This window comes from Dermacentor andersoni, chromosome 3 (assembly GCF_023375885.2).
Source record: "Dermacentor andersoni chromosome 3, qqDerAnde1_hic_scaffold, whole genome shotgun sequence".
Lineage (NCBI taxonomy): Eukaryota > Metazoa > Arthropoda > Arachnida > Ixodida > Ixodidae > Dermacentor > Dermacentor andersoni.
This window is the reverse complement of record NC_092816.1, coordinates 74115781-74136457: the sequence shown is the minus strand read 5'-3', so window position 1 is coordinate 74136457 and position 20677 is coordinate 74115781. Positions and strand designations below refer to the sequence as shown.

The 20677-nt window shown below is 43.6% G+C and overlaps 1 protein-coding gene across 1 annotated transcript in view; it reads right to left on the bottom strand.

Annotated features, from left to right (window-relative positions):
* The window catches only part of LOC126545059 (uncharacterized), an 89345-nt gene that overhangs the window by 8648 nt on the left and 60020 nt on the right, over positions 1-20677 (bottom strand). The window contains exons 20-27 of the mRNA XM_072286841.1: positions 18285-18373; positions 16600-16745; positions 15968-16083; positions 15068-15158; positions 14662-14822; positions 12595-12683; positions 5375-5512; positions 4204-4366 (exon numbers count right to left, since the gene is read on the bottom strand). Coding sequence (XP_072142942.1) covers positions 4204-4366; positions 5375-5512; positions 12595-12683; positions 14662-14822; positions 15068-15158; positions 15968-16083; positions 16600-16745; positions 18285-18373 — 993 coding nt within the window. The remainder of the gene's footprint in view (positions 1-4203; positions 4367-5374; positions 5513-12594; positions 12684-14661; positions 14823-15067; positions 15159-15967; positions 16084-16599; positions 16746-18284; positions 18374-20677) is intronic.

The following is a 20677-nucleotide window of genomic DNA, read 5'->3' as shown; positions in this document are numbered from 1 at the left end:
CGGTTTCACTGGAGAAGCTAGAAGGTGTGGCTCATTTCATAAGCAAATGCGGCGGCCAGCCGCCGCAGTGAAACCCATTTCTATGGCAGTGTAAGTGGTGTTGTGTGAAGAAGGCGAGTAGAAGGAGTCGGTTCTGGCCGCCACTTCTCAAGCCTATTCTAGTGGAACTTTAGAGGCCAAAGGATTTATGGAGCTTGTGGTTAATTTTTGTCATGAGAGCTAGGGTGCTGTCAGAAAGGCTTCGAGCAAAGTAGGAGAGTGCGGGCTTTTTAGAAAAAATGTGTAACTTCTTTAGTTGAATGCATGGGAACGCTATGGTGCTCAGCGCGAGGTAGAGATCTTATTGCTGGGACTACCCTTGAACTTCATGTGACATTAGAACCCACACTGTCGTTGCTGAATTATGTTACAAAACTACACATATCTGATAGCTAGTTTGCGCCAAACTATATTGGAAGTGTTAGCCACTTATTCGGCTGCAATTATCATTCACTCCCCGAAGCACTTCTTGCTTAAAGTAAGTAAACGTGCTTTTCACAACCATGCGACACCATCAATGAACGGAAAGTCGCCAGCTGAGATGGTAAGTCCACTTCGGCAGCCACCTGATGCCGAGAAAGGAAAGGCAACACAAATAGCAAGCTAGCCTCATTGAACAGCTCGATCTTGGATTCGGAAAACCTGGCACATATCCTTCAGCTGTGCTGGAAGACAGCAGAATCTTGGATCACAGTCGCTGTGCTGCAAAGTGACAGCAGACGTATTTTCTATGTCGCTCAGGCTTTCTCTTCCCCCCAAAACGCCTTGAAGTTTTAAAAAATCTGAGGACACATAAGCGCTTCTTCTGAGTTCAGAATGCGAAAGCTGGTGTCTGATTAAACGCCTCTGAGTGGTCCTTCGAATTTTTGTTAACTCCTAGCCGGCAAGCAAGAGCGTTGAGACGCTTTGCGCTTTTTGACTTGGCCTTACCGAGGTGCAGTTAGAAGGCAGGCGAGAGCTTGCGTGGACAAGGAACGCGCAGATAACACAGGCTTCCGAGAGCGAGGCTGACGTGGCGTCGCATTACCGCGGCAGCCAGTGTTGCCTTTCGCATGCTCTGCACCATCGAGGCCCGAGTCAGCCAGCGCGAGCCATCGTCACGAGCGGGGAGGCGCGTAGTTCTCGCGCGCTCCTGACGTGCCATCGCAGCCAATGGGAAGTCAGGTGCCGTTTCGCTGCTACATACGCCACCGGCCTTTTCGCTCAATGGGCCATTGACGCTTCCGCATCAATAACTAGCCTGAAAAATGCATTTACATTTTATTTTTCAGCAGGAACGTAATTGCTGAGCGCTCGAAGCATGCTCTCTTTTAACGCGATAGCATCAAATAGCCTGGGTCACCGAAAATCCCGCGTCCGTCGCCCGTTGTCAGACGTCGCGTCGGCAAAGGAAATTTCGAAACAAATTCCGAAGCACGCATATTAAACCACTTCTTCACCACCAACGTTGCTCATACCTTGCTTTTCATTCTTTACAAAGTTATTCCTCGGAATTTCAGAGCGGGAGCCCACAAACAAATGAAATGAAAACAAAACACCGACAGCACATGTCCTTGAGGTTAGTTCTTCTCAGACTGATTTAATAACAGGGCGAAACAGTAACAGGAAAGCGACACACACAAGAGGCCGCGCTTCTACCAGAAAGCTCGCCTTCATGCATAGCGTTCGCAGCCAGCGGTCCCCGGTAAACGTTACGGTTATAGAAGCTGCAGTTGCCGGGAAGCATGAAAAGCAGTAAGGGGTCTTTGAACGTTATCGTGTTCCACAGTTTAAGGCGAAGCTTAAGCGTCCTCCAAATTTTTGTACATTTCCTCCAGAGGCATGCGCTCAAGTGAGTATAAGCTGCAGTGAACACGGCCGTGCAGCCAAAATAAATGTGATTAATTGTTATGCCTTGACGAGGCTGCACTTTGTCTACGAAGGCAACAAAGAAAAAGCGTCATGATCACTGCACTGCACCAGACAAATATTCATATAAATAAACATTTCGCTCGTGTGTTCTGTTCCGCTAGTTATGTGGTTTAAATAATGTATTCCGGGCTACACGACCATGCGCAGCGGTGCCTTCCAAAGTTGAGGTCCGCAGTTTCGATCAACAATTTTCGGAGATAGCTTGGCTCACTTGAGCGACGAGTGTTTTCTTTTGCTCGTTTTTTTTAATTTAAGGTGGGTTACTGCAAGGCATAGTATCAAAAATTAAAGAAATAATTATGGATGAATAAAGCTTCTATTAACATCAAACTGGGGCCGTATAACGTAAAACTATTCCAATATGTTTTAATTCCAATCTCCGGACGTCAAATTTGCGTAACCGCCGACGCAAGCATCGGGCGGCGATTGTCTGAACAGACCAATCAAACGCTCTCTTCAGACCTGTCCTTACGTGCATTGAATGCGAAAGCATTCTGAATCTTCCACGCGATACTTTTCACTTGGTCATGAGCTCGCATTGGGCAAAGACAATTTTGAGGGTGGGCCACCCAAACTTTGGGGGTGGGCCAAGTCAATTTAGGAATGAGTCAGGTTGGTTTTGAATGTGGGTCAACTGAATTTTCGAATTGGGCAAATTCAATTCTTTAGGCGTGGGCCATGGCCTACGTACGATGCCGTGGCTTTGGACCGTGGGCTATTGCACTGCGAGCCGCAGCAGGTCCAGCGCCCGGAACGTGACTTCTTCACTTGGTCACGTGGGCTGTGGCACCGTCGAATGTCCACGCCAGACGCTCGCCGGATATAAATGTGAAAGCATTATGTGGCCTACGAAGCGGAAAATCTGGCGAATGTCCATCTTTAGACGTGCTGCTTTTAGACCTAGCCTTTGAAATGGTGCACTGGTCTGTTTGTCTCCGTGTTCATGTTTAAACCGTTACATACTTCGCTGGCCAAGTTATGTACGCGAGTTATTGCATAAAATCTTAAACGGTTTGGGTTTGGAATCGGCATGGAGATATGTAGAAGAAATAAAGACTGTGTAAACCGCAGTATAAGCTGCGATATTATCTTCAAAAAGCAGGCTAATGTCGCCCCTCGACGCATACATGGCGGTCTTCAGCAGAATGTGATTCGTCGTGGTGGCGTGGCGTGCATGTGGCATATGCATGTTGGAGAACGCATTGCCCAAGCCCTGTCCATATGCAACTGTGCGTGCTGTCATATTTTTTTACTGTCACCGTCTATTCTAGTATGCGCTGTTCCTTTCTACCGCGTGTGAATTTTTTTCTTTATTTTTTGACTGGTAAACAATGAGTAGCGGCAGGCGGAGGGTTTTCAGCGGAGCTCAAAATTAATGTTGAAGACTTCGCCGAAACGAACGGCTTACGTAACTGCTCAACACCAGTTTAGCGTTTCCGACGATGTAGAAAGAAACATTACAGGGCATGAAATGAAAATTTGCAGCGTGTGACCAGCGTAAAACAACATGAGTTGCACTGCACCGACAGCTTGGGGGCGCACTGAGAATTCGCGCGTGAGCTTCTTGCACGCTCGCCACCGATGAATACCATATACCACCGCTCCGACGATGAATAATCGATGTCGTTGTGAAAATAAACACGCTTCGTCAATTTTTCTTCTGTTCTTTTTCTCCTTCAGGGCTGGGGGTCGATCTATATTTCTACTCGACCTATATTCCTGTTCATGCGGTATTCTATTAAAATCCCGCAATATAGATGGATTACATGCGAAATTAAGCAAGCACGATTGTTCACGCGTCAACAATTTAGTAATGCGCACATTTGAAGCTAAATGATGCGTTTTGAAAGTTTCCATTGCGCGATGAACAAAAGACTGCAAAGTCGGCAACACCACTCTGTACACTGATGCATGATATACGACACCCGCCTGAGGTCCATATTGATTTGGTCTGGCGAAGTGTGCAGGGGGAGGCGCTTGCGTGTTTTGTGCACACCTCACTGGTGTTAACGAACAGCGCCACGCCCTGTAGGTACCTTCCTACCTCATACTACAACCCTCTCAAAACATGCTCTCCGCAGTCATACTCCTCTGCACGAGACATCATCTTCCCAATTTCTCCTTTTCTTCACAGCACCGCCACAACAGCATGATAACCCATCACGCAAAAAAAAAAAGAAACAAAGATTCGCATTCAACCAGGAGCAAATGCACGTTGTCAAGCTCTAAACTGTTGTAAAACTATGTACCCACCATAGTTTCAGAGCAAGTTTCAAGTTTCACGCGCCGAAAGAGGCAGGCGAGAGTTGTCTTGGCCTGCAGCATGCCGAGCCGCATGCCTACACAGCTGCGTGGTCCGTGACCGAAAGGCATGAACGTGAACGGCTTTACGCTGTCCTTGTTTTCCGGTAGAAATCTGTTTGACAGAAAACGGTTCCAATAAACCAATGTGAGAATAATGCCATTGAGGTGAGAACCCTCAACTTTATTTGAACCAGTGCACAGTGACTGTGCAACATGAAGCAACATCAACGTGGTGCAGTGAAGTGACCATCAATCAAGCGTCCTCTTATATCTTTGTGACATCGGTAATGGTGCTGGCTGAGAAACGACCTCATCAATAGCTGAGGTGGCAGTGAGCGCTTACGCGAACGAAATATAACGCGATACAAGTAAATCACCGGTGAATAATCATTATTATTGCGTCTAGAATATTCCACTGCTCCTCTGAAACCAGGATCGCGTTCAACAGGCGTATGCTGTTATATTGAAGACGTCTGTTGAATTGTTTGTGCCCACAACTCTTCGGCTAATGGAGATACACACAGTTTCGGGCTACGACACAAAGATTCAGTTATACGCATTACCATAGTAATGAATAAAGGGAAAATCGGACATCCACCCGTTCGTAGCAATTGCTACAAAGGAAACCCATACGGGTTCCTCGAAAGAAAAGCCTCAGAGTCTGAAGCTTTTCTTTCGAGGAACCCGTATGGAGGCTTTTCTTTCGAGGAACCCGTATGGGTTTCCTTTGTAGCAATTTCTACGAACGGGTGGATGTCCGATTTTCCCTTTATTCATTACTTCTCTCCACCTTGCGGGTTTCCGCAGAACTACTACGTCATTACCATAGTAAGCTCGCTAGCAAACAATGATGCTACGCGACCGCCAAAAGAATTTTGCGATTAATGTAACTGACATTCAATCATATAATAGTAAAAGCGCTCCCTGTATAACTACTGAGACGAAAATACTGAAATGTGAAAAAGTGTCATTGGCTCCAATGCTGGCAAGTCGTCAGTTTTTTCAGTTAAATTAACCGTTCGAGTCTGCGCAATGGCAGTAATAGTATCGGGTAGAAAGATACTTTCGTGTACATTCACAGCTTACGCAGCCCTTCACAATGATCTACGCATAAATGTACCTTTCTGGATTGAACTTGTCCGGCTCAGGAAAATGTTCAGGATCGCGATGAATACCAGCCGAAGGAACGTCCACGCACATGCCCGGCTTGAAGTTGATGTTGGCCACGGTGGTTTCTTCCGTACACAGACGCAAAATCCTGTACACGAAAATTTGTAGGAAAAAAAATGAGGTGTAGCATAACCGCAACGTTTATTCGCCGTCATATATTAACATGTTATATCTGACAGTATAAATGCCTTAGTTAAATAAATGAATTTGCTCGTTCTTATGTCACTTTTGGAAACACACTAAGTATTAGGGGAATTCGTTGATGAACCAATTTTTACCTTCCGATAGTAAATCCGAGTGCCTTATGTGTTTGCAAGCACAGTAGCCTATGTAACAAAAAGGACATGTGGAGACGATGACCGGGAACCATTAGTCACAATATCGGGCGTGTTCTCTGCCAGCAATTGTGCCCTGGAGGTAATGTCAGGTGTAGTGTTCCATTCTGTCATAATATACGCAAAGTACTGCATGCCAAGCATGCATTTAAGCGTGCGGTGAGTTTTGCTTACTTGAAAGAATTTTAAATTAGATTATGTGGTTTTACGTGCCAAAACCACTTTCTGATTATGAGGCACGCCGTAGTGGGGGACTCCGGAAATTTAGACCACCAGTGGTTCTTTAACGTGCACCTAAATCTAAGTACGCTGGTGTTTTCGCATTTCGCCCCCATCGAAATGCGGCCGCCGTGGCCGGGATTCGATCCCGCGACCTCGTGCTCAGTAGCCCAACACTATAGCCACTGAGCAACCGCGGCGGGTGTGCGTACTTGAAGGCAACATGAATCTTCCCACTATTACTGAAGACAGGGCCAAACGTACATGAGTACTCGCGCCGAAAAATGCCAAATAACTGCGACAACAAATTTTCTGGGGCACGTAAATCATGGACATTAGAGCCACATTACCTACCCTACATAATCGTGGCAAGAATCTAGATACGAGCGCTAGGATAAGGTAATAATTTTATTTTAAATATCTTCCTTTTCGGCCTCACCCCCGATTATGATAACGTCTCGCCGTTATCATGACAATCCAATGATCATGAAAGGTTGATGATAATGCGTGAAGAGAAACAAGAACCGCGACGTCCTGCCGGCCAAGACACCGCTCCCCCCCCCCCCCTCCCCCCACACGTAACGCCTTTCGGGCGTGTATTCCCAACAGAAGTCCTTGTGATAAATGTATTCACGATAGCTGATGCCCACTTATCGAGATGACGGACAGATAGTAAGCGAAGGCGGCTGGCGAATGACAAGCATCCCTTATTAAAGAAAAATGTTGCGAATCAGACCCCTTAGCTTTTTAACTAAAATAGTACAATATGTAACCAAAGCAACAAAAGTTGTCAACGCGATTTCAGCCACAAACAAGACCGTTTTATGGTGTCATTGATCGCCAAATACACATGACGATGCCTGTTATGCAGCCCTACGATTCTCCACACTTCTCAAACAAAATAATCACTAAAAACAACTTCAAACATCAGATGACAAACCTAAGCAGTGTGTTCCCAACAACTGTTTGAAATATACTCGGAGTAAATTTGGCTTAACATTCAGCCTATCAACAGTGGACGAGCAAGGGAAGCCTCAGAGTGGGAACTTGTCTGCGTCATGGTCCTCACAAATACCTTTGCTTGTTGAAATATTGGCTCCAGGCTGAGGCTTTCCTTGCTCATCTCTGTTATTCAATTGAAATGTTCATCTCCTTGCAACCTCCTTGACTTCTTTGAATACACAAGCCGCGATGTTTCTTCAACATGAAACCCTAAATTGCATTTTCCAAGGATCCCTAAACATTAATTGCCCTTATACGTTCATTTAGTGTCCTTGTTTATTCACACAATATTTCCAAAGCTCCTTGTAAGCGCTGCTGTCTCCAGAACGTTCCTCGCTTTCCTAAGACTACTCCACTTGCGTCGAAACCTTTCCTGCTGCACCTGAACACTAAATGTGCAGCAGAAATATCAAGAGCACACAATAAGTGAGACAAAAAAAAATCTTATGGACTTTCGTCTATAGAAAGTCTATAGACAAATAATATGGAAAAATATATAGAGACTGTATCGATTTTTGTCTGTAGGTACTCTATAGAGGGGAAATAGAGAAAAAAGAAGCAAACACCATATCGACTTTTTTATATAGACCCTTTATAGACTGCGAATAGGCAAAAAGAAATAGAAACTTTATTGACTTTCGTCCATAGACAGCCTATGGACTTCGTATCAACAAAAGTCCAAATCTATAGAAAGGCAAAGTCGTCTATTAAAAGTCAATAGACTATCTATAGACAGTCTAAAGTCATTTTTGTAAGGGATATGTAAACAGTTTAGCAGCAGAAGTTATTTTTTGCGCTATTTGAAAAGCGTTAAGCCTCTCGATGTTTCAGAGTTATGCAGTTTACGTGCTTTTATTCACTAGACAGCTGCTGGCGCAGATTCTCATTTTGCCAATCCTGCATGGTATGAAGCCCTTGTCGTACGTAATAAGTGTTCCGGTTTTCGTTACTGTTGCATTTAGGGCCGTCGTTTTGGACAGACTGTTCACTACATCCGCGGTACAAAAGGAAAATGATCCAGATTATCTACCTGATTGTCTTTTCTTACTATATAACGCCCGATTATTCACATAATTTATTGAACATTGCACTTCTGCTGTTATCAACACACCTAAGTGATCGTAACATGTTTTAGCCGATAAGTAACCTTATTATTACAACCATTTATGTTATCTACTGAAAGCGTGGCAAATGTATTTATCTTGGAGTATGAGAAAACAGACATTTCAGACGGTTCTAAGAGGAAGTAAATTGTAATTCTTTACATGATTGTTCAAAACTGCAGTCACTATTCTGAGTATGTTCATTCGGCACGGGTATATTGCATTAACACTCGCAAAATGTGCACAGTCCAGCCAGCTATCTTTCGTTCAGCAATTATTATTATAGCAATAGGTTGGCAGGATTCTCGCATTTGTTTCTTATTTTGATGAGCCCACTATTTCTCACATGAACCTGTCTTAAAACGAAACGTACCGTTGCTGGCACCGGCGACCCTTACGGTTGTCTAACTGCTCATCACATTGTAACATAGTAAAACATCATGATGGTACTGATTTGTGATGGCATGTATTCTTTAGTTCGAGGTAAATCAAGTTAACTCGAGACATAAGTGATGAGAGCAAATTTTACATAAAACTACTAATGAACCGTAAAAATTTCTCACTGCATAGTTTTCCCTCACAATATTGCATCTACCTTACGTCTGTGTCTTTCTGTGCCCCTCTCTTCCGTGCTGTGCTCGTGTTGCCCTGAATTACGAACTTGCCAAAGTCCTTGTCAGCTTTATTAAACAAGGGATTCAATTCAGTTGAATCTGATGTTGCGTGCAAAGTGACTGACGTGTTATTCTTTTTGTGTAAATATTATGGACTGGCAGTACTTGGCAAGCATTAAACCACAATATTTTTTTTACTGCACTTAAGTTGCGGGTGGGATAGGTTTCCGGGGAAGTTTCCTCAAAACAGTCAGGGAAGGTTTCGAAAAAGATTGGGGAACTCAAAAATATCATCATAGCTATGCTGTCTTGTTATATGTCATACAAGGTTTCCAGAGAATATCTCTATTAAACATACTTTTAAAACTCTTCTCCTCACAAAAAATTGAGACAAATTGTTCCAATTTATGGGAAGAATTGAAAGCGAAGGATACTGACAAGTAATTTCTTGCTCATTTTTTTACGTAAGCTGAAGGTCTTTGACCTGTAAACCCTAAAAAAATTACTCATGTATGAGAGCACCTTAAATAATTTAGTGTGATAACATTCATTCGAACAATAGCTTCGTTTTGTTTCCCAGGAGGTGCATATCTGTCGTGCCGTGACACAGAAAGTGCTCGCGTTGTATTTCAGGTGCTTATGTGGTAGACCTAACTTGCAAACGTGTTAGCATCCCAAAGAGGCTTCATTATCTGAAAGAAACTAAGTGATCATATCAATGCAATCAATCTATCTGCATTCTCTTGAAGTTATGGCCAATTACCCATTCATTTAAGAGTATGTGAAAGACATTAAATGTGTAAATGTAGGAAAATAAATTACAATCTTTTGCATGATTCTGTTAATACTCCAGTCATTATTCTGACAATATCACTTTGCACGGGCATATTTAATTACCAGCCAAAAATGGACGCACAGTCCAACTTGGTAAACTTGTTTCAGCAATTGATATAGAGATCGTTTGAGAACATTGCAACCATGTGTGATATATGAACTTGTCTCAAAGGCAACATACCGTTGCTGCAGCACCAGCAGCTGTTGGAATTGTTCAATTGTTCCTCATGCCATAAAATGAAGCATTGCATGATAATACTGATTGTATTCACAAGCAGCCATTAGTCCTACTTAAACCGCACAGGGTATTGATCGTAGTGGTTTGATTAAATATATTAAGCTGCTTAATGAACGTACAAAGAATACACAATTGCTATTTTTGCCTCACGTTGTTGCATCTACTTATTTGCAGCATACACTTGAATCATCTTTGGAACATATGACACGAAGGTCAAGGCCGGCCCTTGCTTGCCAGGGGGAAGTAGTCTGTAAATGTGTATATAGTCTCTTTCGATCATAGGGTAAGACCTGCATTTTAAGAAAATTAATATATCACGCAATAAAAAAAACAGTTATTCAATATCGGTACATTTGTTTTCTTTTTTTTTTGCACTGCATGATTTAGCACTAGTGGAATTCCTTAAATTTTTTTCTGTTGATGGAACATATGAGAGAGCAGCTGGTTCAGGAGCATTATTAACTTATCCACATTAATGCAGAAGTACAGATGAGAAGCCACACGTCAACACATCGTATGCATTCAAAAAAAATTTTACCGCCATATGTAAACAAAAATATAAACTGACTTGCAGATACCAGATAGCTAGCAGATTTCGATGAAGCAGACTCATTGAATGCAAGTGTAATATATCTTAAACGTGCTTGTGCAGAAATACTCGTGCAGCCTTGCATAAAGATTCACGGCTTCATGAATTTGAGATTTTTTGACTGCTTCCATCCGCATGCATGATTTTTTACGTAGAGTTCCCTGGGTATGTTCCCATATGCATGCTGGATGCAGTACCTTATCAGAGGCATTACCCACAGACTGCCTAATAACAACATCAGCAGCGAGTGTTTATATATAATCGAAACATAGTTGGCAAAATGTGCTTTATATAGCTAGTATATAGGATGTCGATCCCGGCAATTTTAGCCAGTCTGGGCAATGAAAATAAGAGATTTAAAATGAACTTGGTGCAAGATTTACTATTATAAAAAAACCTACAGGTCAAATCTCTGATGGCTGAACACCAAAAGCCTTAAATTCGGACCTTACTGCACCGTATTTTTTTTACATTGCTCTTCGTTGAACAGATTCACTGAATTAATGCTAGCTCGTACAACCTGTATCGACAATAATCAACAAATAGTGTGAAGCTAAAGTCCATGGATTAGGATAGATTGATGTAGGGGCGTCGGCCTGTGCGAACTTCAATTTGTACCTCTGATTAAGTTCACAAGACCCGTCACCCTCTCGTTAATGCTATAGAATTCCTGTATGTTACCGGCTATGTCCTTGTTAATCAGGAATCCGACTCATACTCCTCGCCTCTCCGCTAAGCCCCAGTAGCACAGGGCGTCCCCACTTCTTAACACTGTATATGCTTCTTTTGTCCTCCTAACCTCACTGAGCCCTATTTTATCCCATTTACTGCCCGCCAATTCCTCCAATAGCACTGCTTGACTCGCCTCAATAGATAACGTTCTAGCGTTAAACGTTGCCAGGTTCAGATTTCAATGATGGCCTGTCCGGACCCAGAGATTCTTAGCACCCTCTGCTGCGTCACAGCTCTGACCATCGCCGTGTCAGTTGCTTCACCGCTATTGGAGACTGAGGGCCAGGGTTTGATTGTTGTATTCATATAGGAGGTGCTGGCCAAGTACTGCACCAGGGTGGCCCATCCTGATCTGGTGAGGAAGTGCATTACCGGTTCCGGTCACTGGGATCAGGCCGCACTCCAGGCCTGTTTATGCAATTTTATCAACACGCGGATTTTTTAGTCCGATGGAGAATTTCACGGCACCAGGATTCGAACCACGCTAGTGTTGCATGCGAGGCGATGCTCTACCTCTATGCCACCGCTGCCTATGTCTATGTGTATTTAAGCAAATGTCCTTAGACTATCTGTAGAAATTGTCTACAGACATTCCATAGACTTCAGCGTAATGTAGTAGAGCTTTGTAACCCCGTGTACTTTTGTCTAGACATTCTGCAGACATTTGTCTACAAACGTGAATTTTCATTCCTCTATAGACATTGTATAGACAATCTGTAAAAAGTGGAAGCCCATATGTCTATAGATAGTGTATAAGCATTTGTATATGTGCATTCCATTGACTTTAGTCTACGAAAGAAGAACCAATATAAGCCTAACACTTCTGTCACTAGACATTGTGCAGACATTTGGCTGCAAACGTGTTTTCATTAATGTGTAGACACTCTATAGACTTATGGCCATACACTTATTTAGAATATTCTATAAAAAGTGTGGGTCTAAAAACTGTCTGAGTCTATAAAAACTGTATGGCCATGCCATGAGGCTATTGACTGTCTATAGACAGTCTGGGTCTATAGACTGTCTATAGACAGACGCAGACTTTTTGTAGACAAGTATATAAAAGTCGTATGGCCATAAGTCTATAGACTCTCTATAGACTAGTCTAAAGAAACGTCTATAGACCTCATAAACTTCATAGACATAGACTGTCTACAGACCTTCTACAAAAATGTTTGTAAGGAATTTGGTTCGTGCTACGTTACCTTAGTTACCAGTGCGAATAAAGCTCACCATACATATTCATGGTCAGGTTTTTCATGCCAAGAATTTATATTCTAGAACAAGGCATAAACAGACCATGTTTTTTGAAGCAATATTTACTGCCGCTCCAGCAGGGAGCTCTGGCGAGACTGAATAATGAAATATTCTGCCCCAAAGAAGCTGATAACCATGCGGTTTACAACATTATTAGCTTAACTTAATGACCGCTCTTTCTGTAGGCTCAGCAAGCTTCTAGCTTGCATTAAATTAAAACGAACCACACCGCAGCTGTTATACTTACACTGATTCTGTTGGGGTGAGGCGCATCGATTCCTTGATGCATGCTTCGAGGCAGGGCATTTCTTGCAGTGAATCATATGTAAGGTCACCCTGAAATAAACAAAGAAAAATGCGCACCTTTAGCAGTAAAAAAGTAAAAGTAAAAAATACGCAGTAAGAAAGTCGCAGTGTCGTTCGAAAGGCGAGGTATCGATTGCGAGAGCAAATTATTAGACAGTTCAATGAAGTAAAGATAGTAGTTTTATCGGAAATATGAACTTGCAAGAACTCGCTTACTAAATAAGCCAGGATGTTGTCATGCGCGCTCAGGCAAACACGAACACGTCTCACTCGATGACGCGCGTACACTTGCTGGCAAAACACTGGCGTGAGGAAGCGCAGCAGCAGCAAGCGAAGTGACCATTGTGCTGCCTCTTGCTTCAACGCAACCTAAGCGGCGAGAACACAGCGCCCACTAAGCTTTTATCCCCAGTACACCTAGACTTTGTCCCCATCGCAGAACGCTTTCAATATAAAGCCCGCGTAGCCCGGCCATACGCAGCCGCTGCCAGAGTAATGCGCCCCACCCCCTCGGTGCCTGGCACGCGATGGAAGACGCGGCACTCCCTTCCCGCCTTCCTGGCTTTAGCGCACGAGATCGAGCCACCATCCTCGGCTAACCCTCGCGCGCTTTCACTCGCGCACACTGCATACGGCGCGCGGCCAGTCTGTTATCACACTTAGACTTGATGCAGAACATCACGGCGACGGCGACGCCGGTGGCGCTACAATGATGGTGGAACGCGCCTAGAATGTTCATATAATTGCTATCGTAATAAAAAGACAACAAAAGTGGATACAGAGTGGACAGATGTTAAAAACACGCCATCAGTGGTTGGTCTTGACTGTCCGCGAACTAACACTGACGAAACGGCCCGCTGTATAAACTTTCTTGCTGCGCGAATTCGTTATAGTCTTGATCAATAAAGCAAGACACTAAACGTAGATGAGACAAGTAAGTAGCTATTCTGTGTTAACGCCAATCGAGTGCGCGTAACAGATGTATTGAACCTAACAGTGATTCTGAGTTAAGTGGTTTGATTATGAGGTACGCCGTAGTGAACGGCTCTAGAATAATTTTGACCACACGAAGATCTTTAACATGCCTCCTATGCGCGGTACAGGGGCATTTTAGCATTTCGCCCCCATTGAAATGCGGCCGCCACGGTCGGGATTTGATCCCTTGACGTTGTGCTTAGCAGCGCCACACCGTAGCCGCTAAGCCACCGAGTGGGTAAACAAGTTTCTCTTTATGTGCTTCTATTTAAAGCGAACGGTTTCCTTTGGTGTTTTCGGCCGTTTTCGTGGGCAGTCAGTGGTTCGGGATCATCGGTGTGGGGGCTTGGGGCGAGGGAAGGCGATGAAACGCGCCAGAGGGAAAGGGTACGTGTTCTCGGGCAGCCGAGTTGCAGTTAGGGGAGGGGGGAACAAGGAAGGACTGTCACTCGCTTGTTCATCCGTTCGTTCGCTCGGTCTATCCGCTTACATTAGCACTCATGATTATCTTTGCTTTCTGCATATTTTTTTCGTTCGGAGAGCCATCTCGTGCAGGCTAATCATAGTTTCGTTTCTGTTATACGCAGTTTCTTTGTGATCTTGCTGTATTTTTTTCTGTTATATCCAGGTAGGTACTATCGCTTAATTCAATTCTCTGGTGTTAAGCTGTGGAACAATTTGCCTCTTGAAATAAACTCGCACGAAATTTTGACATTACATTCAAATGCCACTTCTTATCTTGTCAAGCACGTTCTTGAGTTTTGTTCTTGTTTTGTTCCTTTTAGCGTAGTTCTGTGACTATATATACTATTTACCGCTTATGTATGATGCTTTCGCTATTTTGTTTGTATAAGACTGCTAATTATTGCAATACATTTTTGTTTTAGACCCATCACTAGCCGCTTTAGGCTATGGGACCAAATATTTTTGTGCGCACTTTTTATATTATTCTGAAATAAAATTCCCTTTTGATTTGATTTGATCGTGGTAGGTACCACCAACTTGCTGAGGCGGTGGGGCATAGTTTAGTTACCTTCGGACCTACAGCCTTGTCGACTTCGGCGATGACGCTGTTCTGGTATTCCGGGTGAAGTGCCAGGTAGTATGCAGTGGTGATGAGAGCCGTCGACACACTCTCCACTCCGGCGATGAAGAACAGTATTCCCTGGGCTGTTATCTCATCCAGTGTCATCTCTGCGAGCGCATCGATGAGACACATTTCCAGGAGTGCGCCGGAACAGCGCATTGCGTAGCAATTATTACGCATTGCGTCAACATAAACCGAGGTAAGAACATTTCCTACACCCCGAAGAAGTATATTTTACGTTATCAAAAGCTTATCGAATAATGATATGTTGATGCTCCCGTGTCACAATCGCGCCTGCTTGTTGTTGTCCATTTGGCATAAGTGATATCGTAAGCAAAGCAAGTGTTCTCACGTTTCTTCTCTCCGTCGTCTTTCTTCCCGTCCGTGCTGCCATCCCAGTCGTAGTCTGCATCCATAAACACCTGGAGGAAGTCGTCTTCTTTCTATCAGATTGGCGTCATAAACGTGGGCGAAGGAAGACCATGACCAATTAGTGACCGAATATTTATGAAAACATTGAGGTGTGCTCGAAATACAAATTGACTACAAACTAAAAGTACAGTTTAGCAGCGAAATGAAACACTGACGCGACAACTCAAACACGCAAGAAATGCAGATGTTTCATCAACGAATGTTAAAACAAGAAGCCACCCTGTTTTCCCGAACACGTAGAGGTATCGCTACTCGAAACTTTCCATCAAATATAACAATTCAAGCCAATTCTTGGAGTTTTCTATCTATTCAAATTTTTAAGTTTGGTTTTAAGCAGCCACTGACTGCACATAATTTTATATGCAACCAGCGAATTCATCAGAGGCTATGTGCATAATAAAATGTGGCATATAAACTAACTACGAGTCTGATTTGCTCGAAACGCAACAGCAACAAAAACAACACCGTTGTACCACTGTTATTCGGTGCTTAATAACTGCTATTTATAAGAAGTCGTGTCAAGCAACATGCTTCTCAAATTTCTACGAACTACAGGCTTCTTGAAATGGTAACATATATCGAGTAGGGGACACCAAGGCATGGTAATTAGTCTGTAGGTTACGTACTGAACAGCGGATCTGTATGGCAACAGAGGCCGTTGCTTACGATAATGCGGTAATTCCTGTGGATCTCAACCTTGTCTGTAGTCAGTCGTTCAGGTGACCATATATTAAAAAAAAAAAGATATATTCATAATTGCTATTTTGGCTGCCGATTTCGTAAACAATAGAATTATTACGTCTCTATTTAGATTATTTACCGTATTGTTGACCTTCCGCTTTTCCATGAGGTGTGAAACGAAGGCTTTAAACAGATCGGTGCTTGACTTCGGCGGGTAGTTTGGCTGAAACATCTTGTACACACCAGGCATCATGACTGCACGAGCAAGTCAGAAAATAGGCAACGAAATGTTAATGCCGCTTAACATATAATCACAAAATAAGAAATGAAGTTGTTAAAATTATTTTCTTTGGTAGTTACTGAAAAAAAAATGGGGAGATGTTTGACGTACATTTTCTAGCGAAAGCTAATATGTCATCCCACCTGATGGAGAAGAACCACGCTAAACCACTTCTACATCGCATTCCCCCAAAATTAGGTTCGAGTCGCAATCCTCAGCGGCTGCCTAAAAAAGTTCTCGTAAGCCTCCGATATCGGTTCAGGCCTGCTGGGGCATTTCGCGACACGGCATTGACCCTATCGGCGTATTGAGCGCATAAGCAGACCAGGCCGTGATGTGCTCATCCTAACCAGAACAACCGAGTGCATGATTGCAGCATATCATCGATACGCCTAACGACGACAGACACGGATAGTTTCATTCACGTGCTTCGCATGCTGCTCACCCTCAGAAGCCATCTCCTTTGGAGAGAGGTCCTATGAGGCACTTACACATCATCACGATTTTCCAACCGGCCGTATTGCTAAATAAGTCTCCCAGGCACTTCATCAACGGATGGTCCTTGTCGTTCTCGCTGTCAAGATCGACGCTGTAGTTTAGAGCAGCCGTGGTGTCCAGCGATGCGTGCTCGATGAGCCTGCAGAGAAAAGATTGCGTTTACTTTTTCTTTCTTTCGGGGTACGCGTATCTACAGCGCAACCGTATACAGTCTCTTTCACTGCACTTCTAGCGCGGCATCAGAGCGTCCACTTCCCACTGCTCGATGTCCGTGATGCAATCTAGAGCTAAAGTGTACGCCATGAGATTACAACTTTAGCCTAAAACTTCGTGGCATGGAAAGCAGCCCAGATCACGCAGCGCCAGTCACGCGACAAAAAACTAAACGTCAGAGCATTTCAGTTGCAATTTGTGCCACGTGGCTGCCATTTGAATCGCACACACAAGGCGCAGCTTCGAAACTGATCCCGTGTTCTTGGCTCTGTAATGTGGCTATGTAAGTGGCTCTGTAAGTGGCCATGTAGTGCATGAAGCGAAATTGTTTCATGCATTACATACACACAGCGCTGCTTATTCCACTTGCGCGATAACAGCAGTCCTACAACTTTTTGCCAACGTGACGTAGCTCCAGAGAGCGAAGAGCAGATAGAAACAATATGCATGCGACACTAAACAAACATCGTGGCTATCTTGTTCTGCCCCTGCATCTTATGATAAAAAGCCCGCATGAAATACTGTTAAAGCTCGGTCTGAGGAGCTCACGGAAATCAGTAAAATGCCGATATCGGACTCAACAAGAGAACTATGCTCAAGATCCTTGATATCTTCAAGGAATTGATACAGTGACACAAAAAGCGGCGCAGTGAACACTTCATGCAGCCGATGCAACCCATAATTTTTTTAATACCAACCGTTGCAGAGCTTGAAATGCAACTGCGCAACTATCCACATATTGTCGCCAAAATCATTTCATTGTCCTTGGCCGTGTGTTTTCTTTCGACTAACCAAATGCAGCCTACTCAAATTATTTTTATTGTGAGCAATTTCTTGCCACTATTTGTCTTGTTTTCAAGAAGCGCAAGTTTAAAACTCATTATCTACAGATACAAATGGCTTTGGTTTGTGAGAAACCACAGATACGAACTTAGCGAAAGCAGTGACGTGAACAGGAGCTGTATACGACTTTCCTAAAACAGACGACATTTTTCCTTTACGAGATAACGCATCAAGCTACTCACTCATCTTTACCTGTGCTTCTTATGTCCCTAAAGAGACGCTAAAGGGAAATAATAAATCAAGATAGATTAAAGGATTAGGCTTCTGTAATAACGAATTCGTTATTTGTATTCAGAACGGAGATCTTGTAAGTCAGAAAATGGCCAACATGGAAAATCGGAGTGATGCCATCTATTTCGGACTATGGCAACTATCATGTGACGTCGGAAATGGCTAATTCGCTAATAACAGTATACAGGGATGTCACGTGCAGGTTACGTTACCTCATCCGTTTCGGCGCGGTCGGTTCACATAGAGAAGGAGCAGCATGACCTTTGGCTGCAATTTTGAACCCAAGAAAAGGATACACCGGCACACAGAACACGATTATAGACGTCTGGACGAATAAGCTATCGTCCTAGCTCGACTTAATAATTTTCTTTAATATATCTTGAAAACTTACTGGGAGAGGTTGACAGGTTTGTCCTGTGCAGCAGCCTCCACAACCCGAGACACCGTTTTTTCAGCTATGGTTTTAATTTTCAGTACAATCTGAAAAAAAAAGAGGGGGTGTCGAATTGATCCCCTGCACACTCTTCGTTCTTCTCCAGCTTACGTGCTATGCAAATTGTGCTTCAGCCAAAATTAATCTCAAAGCTGTGGGCATCGCGTTCCGTAGGAGTGGTTCAATAAGTATATTTAAATATCTAAGATGCGCTAAAAAGAAGTTTCTTCCCCCGTTTCATAGATATGTACGCAACACGTCCTGCTGAATAACTTAATAGCTCTATAAGCATAAGTGGGCCCCGAACCTTTCGGACCGAATGGTAGTGATAACAGTCGTAGTTATGACCTCGAACATTTTTAACCCGAGTACTACAACCGACTCTTACTACACATCTCGTAACCTATAAACTGCTTTTGTGCAACCACTATTTAAAGATCGTTGTTTGTTGTTATGCAGCCACAAGCTCAAGAGAACTCACCTTGACCCGTACTCCAACCTCGAATACTGGCGCGCAGGTAAGGCGTTTTAGATCATTGAGCTAGTTACACAGCACATAAAGCCCCACTTATTGACAGTCTTTCATAGGAATTATTTTTGCTTTTGGCTTTTCTTTTTTCTCTCTTTTACCACCATCATTGGCTCACACGAATTGACGTCCTAGCTGTCGGTAGGCGGCTTCACAAAAATGAAAAAAAAAAATCAAATAAAGAAAATATTTAAAGTATAGCTCCAAAATGCTATAATTACTGTGGTGTTGCTTCTGAAATTTCTGATGGGGTGTGCTTATCGATGCAACAGAAATCTAAACCGAAAGCGTGCGCTAATGACTCACGCCGAGCTCGCAGTTTGTCCGAGGGATGCTGCATGCGTAGGAAATACAGCGTTGGCGCCGCCAGAAAGGCTGGCACATCGGCCGTCGTGGGCGCAATGTTTATGATAGCTGTCTGAAATTGAGGGGCGGGAAACAAGCCAATGCACGATGCAGGCAGACACATAAGGCGGCTTACGTGTGGGAATGCGAAGGGATAATATTCCCTTTCGTGAAAATATATTTTTTCGTGCGTTCTGTTTCCTGTCCGCGCGAGCTCTCGTATGCATTCAAGCTGCATTTCGGAAAGGTCAAATCCAAACGCACCAAGCATCTCAACGCGTTCGCGTGCCCGCGAGGAGTTGATCATAGCTCGAAGGACCGCTCAGCGCCTTTCAACTAGACATTAATGCTTTTAACGCGACAGCGTTAAGGAGCTCGTGTCGCAGAAAATCCGGTGTCGTCGGCGTCGGTGTCGGCGGTGTTGGCCGTGAGCGATAAATCCTAGAAGGCACTTAATAAATAAAAAACATCTTGCAAGATGGGCTGGTGGGAATCGAACCAGGGTCTCCGGAGTGTGAGACGGAGACGCTGCCACTCAGCCACGAGTTTTTTTTTATTACCGGCTTGGGAAAAGAAAATACAGTGTGAGTATTACATGGCCATAAAAAACAACTAGTCAATGCCGGATCAGTGTGGTGTGATAAGAACGATGTAGGCTAGTCACTTTGACCAAAGCACTCAGCCAATCATGAGCATCACTCTGTGCACAGAAAAATTCGCGTATATATAACACACTTTCAATGAAATATTCATGTGCTGGGGTCTGAACAATACGCTCATGTCTAATATCCATACGCGTTCGCCACACACTGTGCATGCACAGAAGCATCAACAGATCGACAGGCACTCCCTCTGGTTCCGCGCATGGCAGGAAGAGCAACCCGAAAGCACTTAACGGCAATTCCTTTTTAAGGCTACGTTTTAGAATATCCCACAAGAACACTGCGTCATGACAGTCCAAAAAGATATGCTCAATCGTCTCCGGTTTTTTGCATATAAAGCAATTCACAGACCAAGGTACAAAAATGCCTTTGCTTTGCAGCCACGGTTTCACTGGGAGAGTGCCTGTATGTAGCTGAAAAAAAAAAGATTTAACAGAAGCTCTTAACGGCATTCGTTTAACTCTCTTAAGAACATCTCGTTCTGAACCTAAAACAAATACTGTACGATACAACGGTACAGGCAAGAATACATAAACAAGATCTTTGTACAACTTCTTACTAGTAACAGCGGCCAGATATTCACTAGAAAATCTTGCTTTTAGTATTCGGAAAGACGCGACCACTTCACGCAAAAAAGCACTTAAAGGCATTGGCCCCGTATACATGGACGACACTACATAATCAGGCAATGAATCGCGCAGTCTAGCTTGAATCATTGTTCTCAGAAAAGCATCCTTTTGATCACGCAAAAAAAAAAACCTGCTTACTATTTGTTTGAGGAACTCTCAGCCACGAGTTCGTTCCTTCAAAACGGG